The sequence below is a fragment of the Ictalurus furcatus genome, chromosome 6 (assembly GCF_023375685.1).
Source record: "Ictalurus furcatus strain D&B chromosome 6, Billie_1.0, whole genome shotgun sequence".
Taxonomy (NCBI): domain Eukaryota; kingdom Metazoa; phylum Chordata; class Actinopteri; order Siluriformes; family Ictaluridae; genus Ictalurus; species Ictalurus furcatus.
Window position 1 is genome coordinate 22341409 of NC_071260.1, and position 17673 is coordinate 22359081.

The 17673-nt window shown below is 39.5% G+C and overlaps 1 protein-coding gene across 4 annotated transcripts in view; it reads left to right on the forward strand.

Annotated features, from left to right (window-relative positions):
- Positions 1-17673, forward strand: part of tanc1b (tetratricopeptide repeat, ankyrin repeat and coiled-coil containing 1b) — a 157591-nt gene that overhangs the window by 120682 nt on the left and 19236 nt on the right. For all 4 annotated transcript variants that reach the window (XM_053627140.1, XM_053627141.1, XM_053627142.1 and 1 more), the window contains 6 exons: positions 1411-1642; positions 3520-3686; positions 7825-8432; positions 13025-13133; positions 13745-13867; positions 17362-17598. In XM_053627140.1, the coding sequence (XP_053483115.1) occupies positions 1411-1642; positions 3520-3686; positions 7825-8432; positions 13025-13133; positions 13745-13867; positions 17362-17598 (1476 nt within the window). The remainder of the gene's footprint in view (positions 1-1410; positions 1643-3519; positions 3687-7824; positions 8433-13024; positions 13134-13744; positions 13868-17361; positions 17599-17673) is intronic.

Genomic DNA, 17673 nt, shown 5'->3' on the forward strand with positions numbered 1-17673 from the left:
CCTTTTCAGTCATTTAAAAACTTCAGTCCATCAGCACATACAGCCAGCCACTGCTCATTTTATTGTGATTTGTGAAAGCCAGTGCAGATGCAGTGCAAAGTACAGGTGTGTGTTCAGAGCTGAATGAGATGGGCTGCTGAGAATGACCTCGGGATCCACAGTTAATCCCAGTGAAGAGGGAATTGCAGCTGCCAAGATGGTTGAAAGAAACGTAGATGTGTGACAGAGACTGAGCAGCATATTAACTCTAGCTATATTACTCAAAAACATCTACTCATCCACCTAAAATCTTAATCTTTCTATTTGACAAATGTAGGTGTATTTATTTATTTTTGTTTGTTCGTACCTCTTACCTCATTTCTAATTCATGCCATGCAGTAGACATCAGCTTCCTGAACTTCTGTCTCTCACAGGGCATATGATCTATTCTGTTCTGCTTATTGCCAAGCGTTGATGGTAGCAAAGGGCATTTATTGGTTTTGGATGACTTGTGATCAAATCATGAATATGCATTTCTTTGCTAGAGGATGTGTTTTACAGGGTTCTCGGTAGGCAGAATTAGCTGCAACGTGTGTAAGGGTTTGATAACATAATGACAAATAAATGCTAGGTGCTGCGTTAGAGTACAGTGCCTTAGCATAAGCAACAAAAAACACCTAAGGTACTGGATACAATTCCGTTTCACTGAAAGAGTGCAATGGTGAGCTGCTTCCACTGAGGCTGTCTGAGAAAACAGGGACAATTTGAGTTCTTTAACTAACTAATTAACAAATAAAACATCAAATAAATCTTTCTCTTTAGTAAAATTCAGAATTAAATGAACGGTCTCCATATACCTATAGGTTTTCTCTTGAGGTGAACTTTGAGCCATTCTTATTTATCCTGTCTAAATGGAAAATACAGCTGTCAAACAGGGATTGCATTAATAAATCTGAAGAATTGAGAAACAACCATGAAAGGTGCCTTGAAGGTCTTTCTTTTTTTTTTTTTTTTTTGTTGGTTAAGCTCTTCTGATGGGTTTTTGTAATGAACTCTATTCAAAAAGACATCTCTTTGCTTCACAGGAGAGTCTCTTCTAATTTGTCTGTTCATTTTGATGATTAAAAACCTAATAGAATAGAGATCGTCATTAAATGTTCTGAAACGGTCTCTTTTTAAAAATAATTCTGTGGGATGCTCCCAACTACTGAATATAATTGTTGCTGTTTTGTGAAATTGAAAATTGATCTCCTCAGAGAGTGTTGTGAAACCACGGCATTATGAAAGATGTGTATCATAAGAACCATGGGCAGATACACAGAATGATGAGCCATGGAATATCGTTAGGAGTTATCTACTATAAAAAAAAAAACTCACTCACCCTCCTCTCCCTCCGTCTCTCGCTCTGTCTGTCTGTGTCTCTGTCTCTAGGTGGTGGCATATCATTACTGCCAGGCTGATAACACCTACACCTGTCTAGTGCCCGAGTTTGTACACAGTGTGGCTGCTCTCATGTGCAGAGCACACCAACTTACAGCCTACCGGGAGCTTCTACTGAAAGAACCCCACCTACAGAGCATGCTCAGTCTGCGCTCTTGCGTGCAGGACCCGATGGCTGCTTTCCGCAGGGGTGTGCTGGAGCCACTCATTAACCTGCGCAAAGGTACATAATCCAGAATTCTTGCCATTCCTTCCCATAATCAGTAGTTGTGCTGTTGTATTACTGTTATCTTCCTGTACCAATTCTATTGTAACATATTTAAGAGGTCTGATTTTACAGTTGGTGATTTAAATGTGTATTTAGTATTCAGTTTGTTTTAGTTGCCTGATAAAAGCAGTGCCTCCAGCTAGGAGACTAATCGATGTGATGATTTGCTTTTGTCCAGTTAACATTGATGCAAATTTACGCTCTCTTGAGCCACACAGTATTAGTAATAATTTGCTGTTCCATCTACATGTTATTCAAAAAGGCAATAAAAGAATAAGACGGCTCCTCATGATGAGGCCTAACTTATTAATGTCATTAAGGCTAGCAAAGCCTTTTCTAGCCTTTTCTTATGAAACTACACTTCTGAAAAGAAAATGATGACTGGACAGACTACGCTGTTGAGCTGTCCATACTGACCATTTAGAAGCACTGTTATTTACTGAGCCTGCTGAGAACCGACATATTTGATAGCTTTTTAAAGCAACAGGCAGCACACTCATTTCAGGATCACTATGGTTTATTGAACACAGGGGTCTTGTCTTTTCTTTCAGCTTTACACTTAAATCAGTGAGGTATTGTGGAAGGTCAGGTCTGAGACATTAATAGACAAACCCCCTGTTTATATGATTGCAGAGGAAAAGACTGTGAATCAATATGGTGGCAGCAGGCAAGGGTACAGAGCTGCCACTAACAGGAGCTGCTCCATCTCCCTTAAACACAGTATTGAAACAAATGGCTAGCTGAAATGGGGGGAAATGTTGTTTTGTAAACTTCATCATTCAGTTAAAAACTTCAAACCAGTTGTGGAATTGGCAAGGGCCATTCATTGAGCCTTATTTGTTAATGAATAAAAGTAAAGAGGCGTTCACTAGCACACTCACACACACTGGCCTTGATCTGGAAAGAATTATTTTTCTGCTTTGTGTAAATTCAGTCCGCTTGGTCAGGGGAAAGTGCTCAGATCACCATGTTTGTTTATAATGAATATTTAAATGCACTCTTCATCTGTCTGCTTGAACCAAAGCCAGAATTGAGCCATGGCACTCTTACCCTCATACACACACTGCAGTGGATTTGACTTTGTCTTGTTTTCACATTAAAATCTGTGTAAAGCCCATGCTCATTCATGTTCATATTTGAACAGGAGATTCATACAAAATGACTCTCTTTCCTAAATGGTGCGTATAAAATAACATGTATGCACAAATTATGAAACCTTTATCTGCTGCAGTGTGCATGGATGCGCAGTGTGTTAGGCGGTATAATGCAGTCTCTGTGACACTTTAAACTAGCTGCAGCTCATGTGCATAATCACGTTTCACTTTTAAAGTAAATTTTACATTTGACCTAGTTTGCTACTTTAAAACCTCAACCACTGAGACAAACCAATGTTTAAGATGTGGCAAGAACTATCTGTTTGTACAGGGATAGAGGAAAAACATTATTTATTTGGAAGCAGTGACTAGTTTACAATTTATCCTGACACTGAGCTTAAGTACTGCATGCTGAAGCATGTTAGCAGTGAGACAAATACACCATGATACACTGATGAGGGTGGTTCTGTGTCTTTATGTATATTTTTTCAATCTGGGGGGGGAAACTGACTGTTGAATATCTTTCAGATTTTCAGCTAATCCACAATCTTAATGAGCTAAGAGTCTGCTAACAAGTCTGATATCTTCCAGTAGTAAATGCACGAATCGTGCACTTTCTATTTTAGACGAGCTTGAGGAACGGTTAGCCATGGCTGTGTGGTGGACCTTACTTGGTATTTTTATGTGGCTAATGTGACACTGGTTTATTTATTTTTTTGTGTTTACTCTCTCAATCAGAAAAGAAGATTCCAGAAGAGGATTACATCATCCTGATCGATGGCCTTAATGAGGCAGAGTTTCACAAACCAGACTATGGTGACACAGTGGCATCCTTCATTACCAAGAGTATCTCAAAATTCCCCATCTGGCTCAAACTTATTGTCACTGTGAGGGCCAGCCTACAGGTAAAACTATCTCAGTATACCCTTTATTAGTAGACTTATTATTAAAAACCATGTTCTGCCTCACAAAACATGTGATTATCATGCGTTTCTTGACAGACTAATATGCTTTATATATAACACACCTTCATTATATATTATAGCATGTTGTGTGCAAGTTATTTGCTGTATTAGCTTTATTTATTTTTTAAATGTTATGATGGCATGGCATCTCAGTATTTCAGGAGTTTACCTGTTTAGTTGCGAAGCAAATGCTTCAGGTTATATAACCCATTATGGCATTTTTATGTGCTTGTTAGCCTTTTACATAACTCAAAGTGGCAGAGATTTATCTGCTGCTGATGTACCGCTTTGCAAGATCCAAGCACACACACTCGCTAAACAATAGCCAGCTACTACAACACTGTAAGCTTACTTGGGATTTTCTAGTTGTTTTATACCTGGCATTTCAGAGAATCCTGAATCTAGCAAGTGTAACAATTAGCACTGTTCCGGGAAAGCCGGTAGTATAGTTTAATGATGTGACACAGTTATTCTCATTGAGTCAGGGAAGTGATTATGAATAGAGGAAGAAGGAGGCATGGGACCTGTAAATGATGGGTAAAAGATCTAGGTAAATGTTTTTGTGTTGGCTGGGTTCATTGCTGACAGAGCAATCTTTGCAGTGAGTAACTTCACTGATCAAAAGCCAGTCTACAACTGAGAACTGATTGCTTTCAACATACACATGCCACTGTGATGAAACAACTACCACTGCTCGACCACATTCAGGTCAATATGGGGTTTAATTGAGACGTTAGGAAGAACAAAATCTGATTAGCACAACAGATATGGATCATATGCTAAACTGTTTCTATTGATGCACTGGTTTCAGGAAAGTGATGCTTTTGATATATATTGAGTGGTTGGATGGAGGATGACATGGCCTTAATTACACTTACACTAATTAGGATGAATTATATTCTATATGTTTTGGTTACATATTCATTATTCAGTTAGAATGTCTGCCAACCACATAAACAAGTTTTTTTTAAAGGCTAAAATTTCAGCTGGAAGCTGAGCAGTCTTCCTTTACTTCATACAAGGATTATAATGTGACTGTGGATTATCTGGCACAAATTATAAACGCCACATTGATGTCAGTTTCCTGCTCTGAGAACTTACATCTTCCATGTTTTTGGCTTTCCACAACCTGTAATTTTCCATTTTATATTCAGTTCATAATTCATGTCAAATCGGCAGTCAGACATAATGGTGTACTGTTAGTGAGAAGATAATAATTTGATGCCTGCCAGCGTGCTTTACGTCTTGTTTTACTATCAAATTTCAACAGGTAACACTGCCGTTAACTCCACAGAGAATTTGTCAGACGCTGCAGGCTTAGTAGCACACGACACATATAAAGAAATCTTAGTCATCTGCCTTGTAGTCTACCTTTTTACCCACCACATTAAAAGAATAATGATTGTATTTCCTCATTTTTGCTTGTATTTCCTCACTTGTAAGTCACTTTGGATAAAAGCCTCTGCTAAATGAATAAATGTAAAAGTTGTGTAGTGACTAATTGAAATAAGTGAAACATTGGAGTCTGAATGTATTACATAAAAAAAAAAAACCCTCAAGGAGCCAGCATGCTTCAAATCTTACTTTTTTCTCTCTCTTTCATAGAAACATGCAAACAGACGTTGCTTAACTCCAGCTAACCTCCATACATGAAAATCAATTCTCAGTGCTAAAGTAGCTATAGCAGAGCCGCATTGATTCTTTAATTGGTGTTGACGTGTTCTGCGCTACTGCTGAATGAATCTCAATCTTCAGTCTGCATGATTGGAAATAGTTTATGCAGGTGAATGATTAAGTCTCAATTCGAATTGCAAATCCCCTACCCCACAATATTTTTATTTTATTTTCACTTTTTAACACTTTGAAACACAGCCTTTTACATTCGTTTACATTCATCCAAATTCCATACAACAACAAGATCGCTGAATTTACACTAAAAAAAACTAAAACAAACAAAAACACTCAGAACAAGAATGCTCCTCCTGTTTTAGCAAATGGTAATCTATTCATAATTGAGTATTATAATCGTAAAGAATGCAAAATGAAACAAATATATGTTGAGGAATATATCAATTCTACAAGGTTTTCTTCGACATCTGTTCATGTCCAGTGTATTTCATGAGTCTTTCTTTTCATCTACAGGAAGCCATATTGTTGATTGGTTGTGTTGATAATATACTCATACATGCACACAAAAAAGGACTCAGAAAACAGACATGATAGGATGACTACATAATACAATTTACACATGGAAAAATCCACAAACCCCTTCAGAACAGATGGAAATCCTGACGGATGTAGTGTACTTTGTTAAAGACCTACTCTGTGAGAAATGGAAAGATGGCTGTGATGATGAAATGGTCAGATCCCTTGCTATGTATTGTAACCTGTGTTTTGTTTGCAATTGTTTGAAATCCATGAGAGCAGAGTATTTTTGTGAATTTTTTAAATAAAAGATCAAAAGTTTAAACAATAATGACAATTTTTCACAGCCTTCTATGCATATTTACCAAGGGTGCCATTCACAATATATAAATAAAGGAAGAAGTATAATTATGTTATAGTATCTGTTCAATTGTAGTGCATGTTAGCTTAGCATTTGTTGTGTCTGCTCCCATAGTTCATTTGAGGTAGTAGAGAAAGTTTTATGGTTTCATAAAACTTTTAAGCTCATTTATATTTTCCAATCAGTATCTGAGTGAACAGTAAGCCAAAACAACTTTACCTCGGTGCCCTAGTGTTATGTATTATTCACTATGTTTGTCTCTCACACTGCAGTGTTTCAATTGATCATGTTTATATCTCAACCACAGTGTTCGTCTTTATAAAAGCATTGTGTGAGGCTCTTCACAATGTGAGGGGGTAGAGTGCAATTGAGTGTGTATGACAGCAACATCCTTGTGTGTGGGAGTATATTCTATATGCCTGTGCATAGTATAATGTGTTGGTGACCCTGTAGAGTCCAGCTCTCTCAAGTCTGTCACTTCTTAATCCTTTGTTTGCAGACGAGAGAGAAAGAGAGAGCGCGTGCACGCATGTGTTCACAGTGGTCCAATATCTCCAGCTCTGTTCTGACCTTCTGTAGATAAATCACCCAGAGGACATCAATACTACGGCACAGGAGAAAGGAAGAGGCTTTTACCACTTTTAACACCGCCTGCTTGTGTGTGTGTGCATTTCTTATGGCGGGATAGATGAGACAGAGAAACAGTATAGGCAACAAAGAGAGGAAATTGTCTGCGCGAGGCAGGAATTCTTTATGGATCTTATGTATGTTAACACTGTTGTGGAGTAGTATTTTTGTCCTAATGTTAAATATTCACAAATGAGTAATACTTTATTACACACTGCATGTTACATAGCAGTAAACGGACTGTTCATACGGTTCATAAGTAGTGCTGCCATACATAATTTTTAATTGAGTTCTAGAGAAGCAAAGTTCACAGAGTAGAAGGGTAAGGTTTTTAATGAGAGGTGTCAGATTTTCCTTTTTTTTTTTTGAATGGAGGGGAGAGGGGCGGGGGATGGGGGGGTTGGGCAATGTGGTTACAAAAGGAGGGGGGGGTCATCTGGGGGGACAAGTTAGGAGTTAGTGTTCGCGAAAAAAAGGTCTTTAGCCGTTTTTGAAGATAGTGATTGATTCTGCTGTGCGAATTCATTTGGGCTGGATTGAGTATTTTAGAAACTGCTGTTGAGAGGTCAGAGGAGCATGGCCAGGAGACTGGTTCTAGCTGAGTGGCATTAAAAAAAAAAAAAAAAAAACACCACAAAACACTCTTTCAGTAGCACACTCAAATAACGACACTTTACAACCATGCTGAGCCAAACAAAAAAAAGCATCTCGGAGAACAGAGCACAATTTGGACCAAAAATGTCTTAATTTCCTCACAGTAATAGGCTTGTCGGGGGAAACAAAAACCTCACAGCTGCCTCACAATCATCCTCACAAAAATGGTGTTTTTACAAATTTTATGAGAAAATCTTTATTTTAATCCATTTGGTTACTGAGATTAAGGTCAGGGTGAAATGTTGGTCCTCAAAAGATGAATGAAAACTGTTCCTCTTTGTGTTTCCAAAGGAGATTACCAGTTTGCTTCCCTTCACCGAGATCAGTCTGGATGATTTCCCTGATAAAAAGGAGATCAGCTCAGACTTGAATGCCTACATTCAGCACCGTGTGAATAGCAGCCGTGAAGTCCTCAACAACGTCTCTCTGAACGGAAAGGCCGATCCTGTCACTGTGTCCAAGCTGAGCTCACACCTCATCTCCCGCAGCCAGGGCTCATACCTTTACCTGAAGCTCGCTCTGGACCTCTTTGAGAGGGGGCATTTGGTTATCAAGAGCTCCAGCTACAAAGTGGTTCCCATCTCTTTGGCTGAGATCTACCTTCTGCAGTGCAACATGAAGTTCAGGAGCAACTCTGCATTTGAACGTGCCATGCCCATCCTCAACATTGCCCTGGCCTCTCTCCACCCACTGACAGATGAGCAGCTCTTTCAGGCCTTGAATGCTGGTGCAGTGCGAGGAGAGTTGCAGTGGGATGATTTCCAGCAGCGTATGGACACACTCTCTGCATTCCTGATTAAACGAAGGGATAAGACGCGTATGTTCTGCCACCCATCCTTCAGAGAGTGGCTTGTGTGGAGGGCTGATGGGGAGAGCTCGGAGTTCCTCTGTGACCCCAGGTAAGATGCTGACATGCTGTAAAGTAGGAGGCTTGAGTTAGTATTGAAGGACAATCGTCCTGTGTGCTGATTTTTAAAATGATTATTAATGTGAAAATGCCACTAAATAACAAGAAATGCCACTCCGATAAAGCTGCAAGACGAGATGATCTTCCTCGTGGCGTCTATCCAACCAGCATGAGTTAGTCTGAGAGAGTGAGAGGGCTTGTGGATGACCAGCATTGCTGAAATAATTATCTGTAAAATATTGTAAGCAGGAGTGATGACCAGCATCAGGAACCCTCGAACAGCTTTCATCTAAAAGTTTGCACTTCAAAGGTTACGGCTTATCACAAGTTTGCAGATTTTACCTTGTAAAATGGGTGCCTATTGGCCATTTATAGGGCACTTAATCTAGGCACTTAATGTGTCAAGTCTATAAGCATCTATGTCGTATTGAAATAGAATGTGTTAAGGATGTACTGAAACGGAATTCAAATCGAAAAGTCGATCCTGGAAAACAATTGTGAATTATCTTTAACTCTCTTTTTCCGTTTGGCATCCCAGAAACCCCAGATCCTTCATAACAATTCAGAAAACATAGTTAACGTTGTTGTATTGATTTATTTTTATTAACTTTCTGTAATTGTAAGAAAACTGATTCTAAACGTGATTTGCCTTGGCGATGTTTGAGAAGTCCTCTACTGAAAATTATGCACAAGTTCTGTTGAGGTCTTTCTGTTCGTAATGTGCAGTGCACACCATATAAAAGCTTAAACCATTTTCTATCTACTGGGTCTTAAGTTACTCAGAAGAAAGTTGGAAAATGGAGTGGTAAAAACATTTAAAGTTAATAATTAAAGTAAACAGGAATAAATGCTAGCTTAACAGAACATGATGGTTATTACAACAGTAATAATAATAATAACAGTAAGAATAATGACATGTCTGTGGGTATTTGTCATGTGGCTAAATTATATTTTGGATTCTCTTTTGTGTGTAGAAGATGAGTTTTCAAACCCACTCTGCTTGTAGTGATTTATCAGGATTGGTTAAAAAAAAACAAACATTAAATATGAGCACTCTTGATCAGTGTATAATTTTAGCTCCCTATTTGTTATGTTACCACCACCAAGCCCCATGTTAACACCATATATCTGTGCAATACAGTATTTTTTAAATTTATTTATTCTTCAAGTGAACTGAGCATGTCTTCATGAAACCAGAGAAGGTTGACGGTTGATTATACATCGCATGATTTCTGTTGGTAAACACTAAGCTGGTCCTGTAGTAAAGCTACTGATTCCACAGTTCTTGAAAGGTGGCGTTCTATCGGGATATGTCCTCTTGTAACTACTGTCTGCCAACCTATCTCCATGTTAATCAGCCTGACAGCCTTACTTGCCAATATTCTGACTCTCTCTTCAAATGACTTGGCGAGTTTGGAATCTGGAAAGGGCAGTTATTTCTAAAGGCACTGACAGAGCATTTATTGGTGGTAAATGGCAAAAAATCAAGATGCAGTCTTGGTCTATAAATTTGGACTATAAACGTGTAGTCTCTACCCAGCAAGAGGAAATAAGGGCTAGTTTCTCTCTGATTGTGCCTATGTGAAATGGCGAACTGCAGCACAGCCCACGTGTCTGCTTACAGCACTTCTTAATCACAATTAAGTCTTAATTAAGCTGCATTAAGTTTGCAGCTTAGTCTTAATTAAGCTGCAATCATGGATCTTAAAGTTTATTGTGGACTTAATTTTTATGAACGCATATACAGTATCTCACAAAAGTGAGTACACCCCTCACATTTTTGTAAATATTTGATTATATCTTTTGATGTGACAACACCTGAAGAAATGACACTTTGCTACAATGTAAAGTAGTGAGTGTACAGCTTGTGTAACAGTGTAAATTTGCTGTTCCCTCAAAATAACTCAACACACAGCCATTAATGTCTAAACCACTGGCAACAAAAGTGAGTACACCCCTAAGTGAAAATGTCCAAATTGGGCCCAAAGTGTCAAGATTTTGTGTGGCCACCAATATTTTCCAGCTCTGCCTTAACCCTCTTGGGCATGGAGTTCACCAGAGCTTCACAGGTTGCCACTGGAGTCCTCTTCCACTCCTCCATGATGACATCACGGAGCTGGTGGATGTTAGAGACCTTGTGCTCCTCCACCTTCCGTTTGAGGATGTCTCACAGATTCTCAGTACAGTTTAGTCCATCACCTTCACCCTCAGCTTCTTTAGCAAGGCAGTGGTCGTCTTGGAGGTGTGTTTTTTGATCGTTATCATGCTGGAATACTGCTCTGCGGCCCAGACGCTTGACACCATCTGAACAAAATAAGTTTATCTTGGTCTCATCAGACCACAGGACATGGTTCCAGTAATCCATGTCCTTAGTCTGCTTGTCTTCAGCAAACTGTTTGCGGGCTTTCTTGTGCATCATCTTTAGAAGAGGCTTCCTTCTGGGACGACAGCCATGCAGACCAATTTGATGCAGTGTGCGGCGTATGGTCTGAGCACTGACAGGCTGACCACCCCCCCACCCCCCACCCCTTCAACCTCTGCAGCAATGCTGGCAGCACTCATACGTCTATTTCCCAAAGACAACATCTGGATATAACGCTGAGCACGTGCACTCAACTTCTTTGGTCGACCATGGCGAGGCCTGTTCTGAGTGGAACCTGTCCTGTTAAACCGTTGTATGGTCTTGGCCACCATGCTGCAGCTCAGTGTCAGGGTCTTGGCAATCTTCTTATAGCCTAGGCCATCTTTATGTAGAGCAACAATTCTTTTTTTCAGAGCCTCAGAGAGTTCTTTGCCATGAGGTGCCATGTTGAACTTCCAGTGACCAGTATGAGGGAGTGTGAGAGCGATGACACCAAATTTAACACACCTCCTCTCCACTCACACCTGAGACCTTGTAACACCAACAAGTCACATGACACTGGGGAAGGAAAATGGCTAACTGGGCCCAATTTGGACATTTTTACCTAGGGGTGTACTCATTTTTGTTGCCAGTAGTTTAGACATTAATGGCTGTATGTTGAATTATTTTGAGGGGACAGCAAATTTACACTGTTACACAAGCTGTACACTCACTACTTTACATTGTAGCAAAGTGTCATTTCTTCAGTGTTGTCGCATGAAAAGATGTAATCAAATATTTACAAAAATGTGAGGGGTGTACTCACTTTTGTGAAATACTGTATATGGGTCATATATAATCTGATCTATGATAACCATGCCTAATATAAAAAGTTATTTTAGGTATAGAACAATATTCTGACCGTGGAAGTCCTAGTATGTTTCAGTAGAGTTTAAAGGTGATCAGTCAGAGGAAGTTCTCTTACTGTGCGTGACACAGGCACCCACCCACTTGTTGAGAATATACTGAAAGACACACTATACGTCTTACCATATCACCTTTTTCTATTTCTCTACACCTGTGTGTGCACCAATGAACTCTCAAATCTGCATTCATCTTAATCTTTATGTACTTTATGTAATGTAATCTTTATATAATACTGTAATATCGCTCCCTTTATAGTTGTGAATGGGTTCTCACATCCTACATGTTGTTTATACTCATATATATATATATATATATATATATATATATATATATATATATATATATATATATATATATATATATATATATATATATATATATATATGTATGTATGTATGTATGTATATGTGTGTGTGTGTGTGTTTTTCCTCTAATTTGTTGCTTCTCTATTGTCACTTGTTTTTATGAGAATGTGATTTGGCTGTGTGCTCTGCCTTGTGTGGATTTGTGCTAAAGCTTTACTAAGCAGGCCATTATAGTGTGATATAGATAGGCGTGCTTATTTCAGAAGCCTCCATGTGGTGTAGATAAAGATGAGAACTATCTCTAACAGTGCTGCCTAATTGTTATTCTATCCCTCCCCTCTCCTGCTCTGGTTGGTGTGGAGCTCTGAGTGTTCTGATTGGAGAGTGTGTGTCCTCACTGCACCAGCTGTGGGACTGACAAATGAAGGCTGGTGACTCACCTCCTCTTAGCACATACCCTTCCCCATAGTGAGACGGACACTCCGTTCTCATCCCCTGTCCTTCGTCCTGTATCTCTCTCTCTCTCTCTCTCTCTCTCTCTCATTATAAAATGGAAAAACCCATGCTTTGGCACAGAGAGCCTTGAGATAAAAGGTCCTGACACTTTAGCTTGTTATTTCTTCACTTAAACAGAAAGAGCGCACAGGCCAATACTTTATTTAGTGAAGATGTTGATCTGATCAAAGCCTGCAGTATTTATGCATGGCCTTTTAATGAAGTTTCCTGTATATGATTAGCAGTCAGAGTCTGAACCAAGCATGGGGAACATGAGGACATCTCCTCTGTTCCTTCCTCCTGGGCATGCACGCTTTCCTCTCGAGTCTGGAAATCCGTGTGTGCGTGCATCATGATGACAAATCATCTCTCTCTAATGATTTAACTGTTAATAGCTTGTCAAGCCATGTTTTTTTATTTAACTCTGTTTATTTTGATTGGGAATCAGTTCTCCATCTGTCTGTTTATTGTTGTTCATCATTATTGTTGAAGTTTATTGGTTCTGTGTCCCCGTAGGAGTGGCCATGCCCTGATGGCATTCATGTTGTCCAGGCAGGAGGGCAAGCTGAATAGGCAGCAGACAATGGAGCTGGGACATCATATTCTAAAAGCACACATATTTAAGGTAACTTAATATATCCTAAAGCATACATTTTTAGGTAGCCATGATCAGCTATTCAAAAGCCATTTTCTGGCTATTGCAAGGATTTCAATAGAATAACTGCATAACAGCCACTAGAATGGACACTAATTCTTCGTTTGAACGCATGCAGTCCACTGGAGTGGACACTTCAATAACTTTTTGAAAATGTATGGAAAAGTAAAATGAAGGTAGAATATTTTTTTATGCCTAAAGAAGAGTAAAAACACAGAGGGGAAAAAATCGTTGATCAAGATTTGATAATTCATGCATGAAAGGGTTAAGTCATAACAAAATCTTTTTGCTCAGTATTGAAATCATATCAGTCAATTTAGTCTTCAAAATGAAGTTTTATTATTTAATTACTTAAGCGTTCTTTGCTACTTCCTATTGGTCATTTGTTCATGGTATTTTGAAAGGCCCATGGCTGTTAATACACTAAATGTGTGTGTAGTGTGTCTATAATGCTGTGAGGACATTTGGCTGATCTTAATGAGGAAGTGCTTCTGCAAAATCTTAAAGAGCAAAAAAAACAAAAAAAAACAAAACAAAGACTTGACTTGTATGCACCTGTTCAATGTGTATTTCCTCCACAGGGTCAGAGTAAGAAGACTGGAGTATCGTCCAGTGTTCTGCAGGGTTTATGGATTAGCTGCAGCACGGATAGCCTGTCTGCTGCTCTGGCTTCCCTGAGAAACCTATACACACCTAATGTCAAGGTCAGCACCCACACTCACATGCAGTTACACACAAAAGAAGATACACTAACAAAACACTCGCTGCCTAACAAGAGGAGTTAGAATAGAAAAATTGTTTCTTTACAATCTCTAGCTTGTTAGGAAGCTGCGGTCAGAGTGCAGGGTCAGCTGTGATATAGCACCCCTGTAGCAGGGACGGTTAAGGGCTTTGCTCAAAGGCCCCATAGAAACAACTTTGTGGTGCTGGGATTTGACCTTATAACCTCAGAAGTATAACCTATTTACCACCGATCCTGCTGTTACACTTTTCTCTGTCCTGCTGCTGTTCACACTGGTTTTTAGTCATACGATGCTGTGACTGTACAACTGCACAACTATGTTTAGCTCCTTTTTAGCCATGCCACATAATCCATCCCCTACTATTCTTTTGCCCAGTCTAGTTAGCATGCACTGTAATATGTATTAATAATCCTTCTCTCAACTTCATGCATGTGTGTTCAAGTGGTTTTGGCCTGAAAAAAAAAATGACGATGTGAGAAAACTTCTTTTGTTTTTAGAATTTTTTTGTATCATCGACTACAAGAAGTTTATTTTGCTTTAGTGACAGAATATGGAAAAATGAACAGTTAACATGCAAAATTAGCACTTAAATCGTGCCATCTGCTGTATGCGTTCATGTTCATGTGACGGCTGCCATCACTTTTTGCTATTGACATGGGCAGCTCAGAAAGCCAGGGCTTATAGAATAATACAAGTTCCAGAGTTGTTATTACGACATTGTGTTTAAATGTGCTCACATCATAATCACAATATTTCATACTTGACAGCAGCATTATTGTCCTGTGTGTTTATTGGGGCCTATATTATGCACTCATCTCACACTTTGTTTTACATTTGATGTATTCCTGTGAAGAAATTACATTTGGTTCCAATGTGTACATGTTATACCTTTTCTCAAACACCTATTACATACTAAACATTGTAGTGGTACAAGAAACAATGTGTTCTTCCCTGGAAAAGTGCATGTAATAGTGCATTGTGCTATGTTTGTGATCAAGAACCTCACAACTATCCAGATACTAGAAATCTTGGTTTGGTGTTTTTCAGTTATCCCGGTTTTCATTTCTCCAGATCTGTGTCAAACTGTCTGGAGCTGCAGTATTATAATCTTTAGACATTTCACCACTCAACCAAATGGTCTTCACAATTCATCTGAGTGGTGGGAAATTGCTAAGATAGGGATTTGTACTGTAGGTTCCCATTCCAATACAATTCACCGTAGGTCATAAAATAAAATCGCTATAATTATATAATCACAATAAAGATCTAAGTGTATAATCACAATAAAGATTTTAAATAATTGATTAAGAGTTGAAGTGAATTATGATATAACCATGTCCTGATGGTAAAGTTGGTGTTATAATCTGAAGTTTTGAATGGTTTGCTATGGAGTTCCTTTACTTTATTTGTTGGGTGGCTATGGCTCAGGTGGTACAGCGGTATGACCATTAATCGTAGGCGGTTCGATTCTTGGCCCACATGACTTCTTCATGCTGAAGTGTCCTTGGGCAAGACACTGAACCCAAAGTTGAGCCTGATGGCAAGCTAGCGCCTTGCATGGCAGCTCTGCTACCATTAGTGTGTGTGAATGGGTGAATGAGAACCAGTGTAAAGTGCTTTGTGGAACCACTAAGGTTAAAAAAGCACTATATAAGTGCAGATCATTTACCATTTACTCACTCAGCTTCCTCATATTCCCACCCAGCATGAGGCTACACACTTTCCTCAGATTAGCCTGATACATTATAAAATCTGAAGCACACTTGCTGTGGGGGAAGAAGTTCTCATTACATTTTAAGATACTCCTGAGCCCTTTAAATTAGTGATCATTAAGGCATATTAATTATGGGGCTGGATAAATTATTTTATGATGCATTCTGCTGATTTCGTGTGCGAACCCACTGTGCTACTGAGGTACGAAATGCCATCCTTGGTGTTGCAGGGGAAATAAGAGCAGAATTGATGAAAATTAGCTCAAGGCAAAAATGATCTCATCACGCACTGTCATTCAGATAGAACAGATTTTCTTTTCACGAGGGAAAACAGTCTGAAAGACCACTTTCTCAAGAAGACAGTATTACAAAGCATATTTACTTTCTCTTCACACACTCCCTTTTCCCCATTCTGTCCTCTCTCTCAAATAGTTTCTCTCTTTCTCTGTGCTTTAACTCATCCCCCACTGTTTTTGACATTCACTGAGCTCCATGTCCATCACTAATCATTGGTATAATGTCTATTGAATTTGCTTATCAAAAGGAAGAGTGGTGCCTGATTGATGACTGCTACAGAATATCCCACTGTATGCCAGAGTGCCACTGTGGTTAGCATGCTTTGTTAATCAGCAGGTTGTGTTTGAGAGCTTCACGCACAGGTTGAGGTGGTGTTTCAGTGAGGAAGGACATTAATTGTTCTGGAAGATTGAAAAGCGAAGCCACCATGCCATAAATCTCTGCCACTCTGGAGATTTGTGCTAATGCAGACGCACTTTAATTATGCACTTTAAAGTTAAGTTTTATGGGTGAATTCAACTTTCCAGCTCAGAACCAGCCTCTACGAAGATTCCAGATGACACCAACGCCTTTGACCTGAAGACTTTGGTTGATACCAACGCTCTACACGTGTTGCTCCTGGGATAGCAGTGGGCCTGAACCGTTCTGCTCTCCGGGCCGGCCTGGACCGTCCTGGACCGTCCTGGACCGTCCTGGTGCCCTGCTTCTTGAATTCTTGTCGCTTGGAGGCTGGTCACTGTTGCTGATGATGGCCCCATATGGACAGCCTATGGACACTAGGAAGCCGTGGAGATGGCATTGAACTGCAGCTGATGTGGGCAGTTTTGGTGCAGTGTCTTTTTGCGCCCGGGTCTCCATCAGTGGACAGTGCATGAGTTCAGCAGAATAGACTTCATGTTGAGACTGTGGTGAATCTCCGGATTACACAGCTGCACTTTTGTTTTATCATGTAGCACACCGTTATAAAAGGGATTTATTTATAATTACACTATCCAGTGTTACCCAGATGAGGATGGGTTCCCGTTTGAGTCTGGTTCCTCTCGAGGTTTCTTCCTCATATCATTTCAGGGAGATTGGAATTTAGATTGGATATTTATATATTTCTGTAAATCTGCTTTGTGACAATGTCAATTGTAAAAAATACTATACAAATAAAAACCAAATTGAATTGAATAGTATACATCTTTGTATTCTTGCTGTGAAGAGAGAACATTCCACTTTGCATTGGGGGATCTGACATATATTAGTAAAAAGATTATGTAGTATTTTCCAGAATAACACAATATATTTCTGTACTGTTTCTGTTAGCTTTACTTGTTTGACCACTGACTGCACTTATTATAAAGAGTTGAAGCTATTGTGATCTTTTGTAATGATGTTTTGGTTTGAGAACAGTAAATCTATCTTGTTGAACGTGTGTAGTAATCGTGTTGTGTATGTGTGCAGGTGAGCCGTTTGCTGATGTTGGGTGGTGCGAACGTGAACTACCGTACAGAAGTGCTGAATAATGCGCCAGTGCTGTGCGTGCAGGCAAACCTGGGTCATCATGAGATGGTGGCCCTGCTGCTGGAGTTTGGAGCCAGTGTGGACGTGGCATCTGAGAACGGCACAAGTGCACTCAGTTACGCGGCTGCATCAGGACACCTGAGCCTGGTCAGCCAGCTGTGCAAGAGAGGAGCCAAGGCAAGCTTGATGAAATCAAATGAAATCATGCAGATCATTATTTGTAAATCAATAGATATGTTTACATGCAGCCAA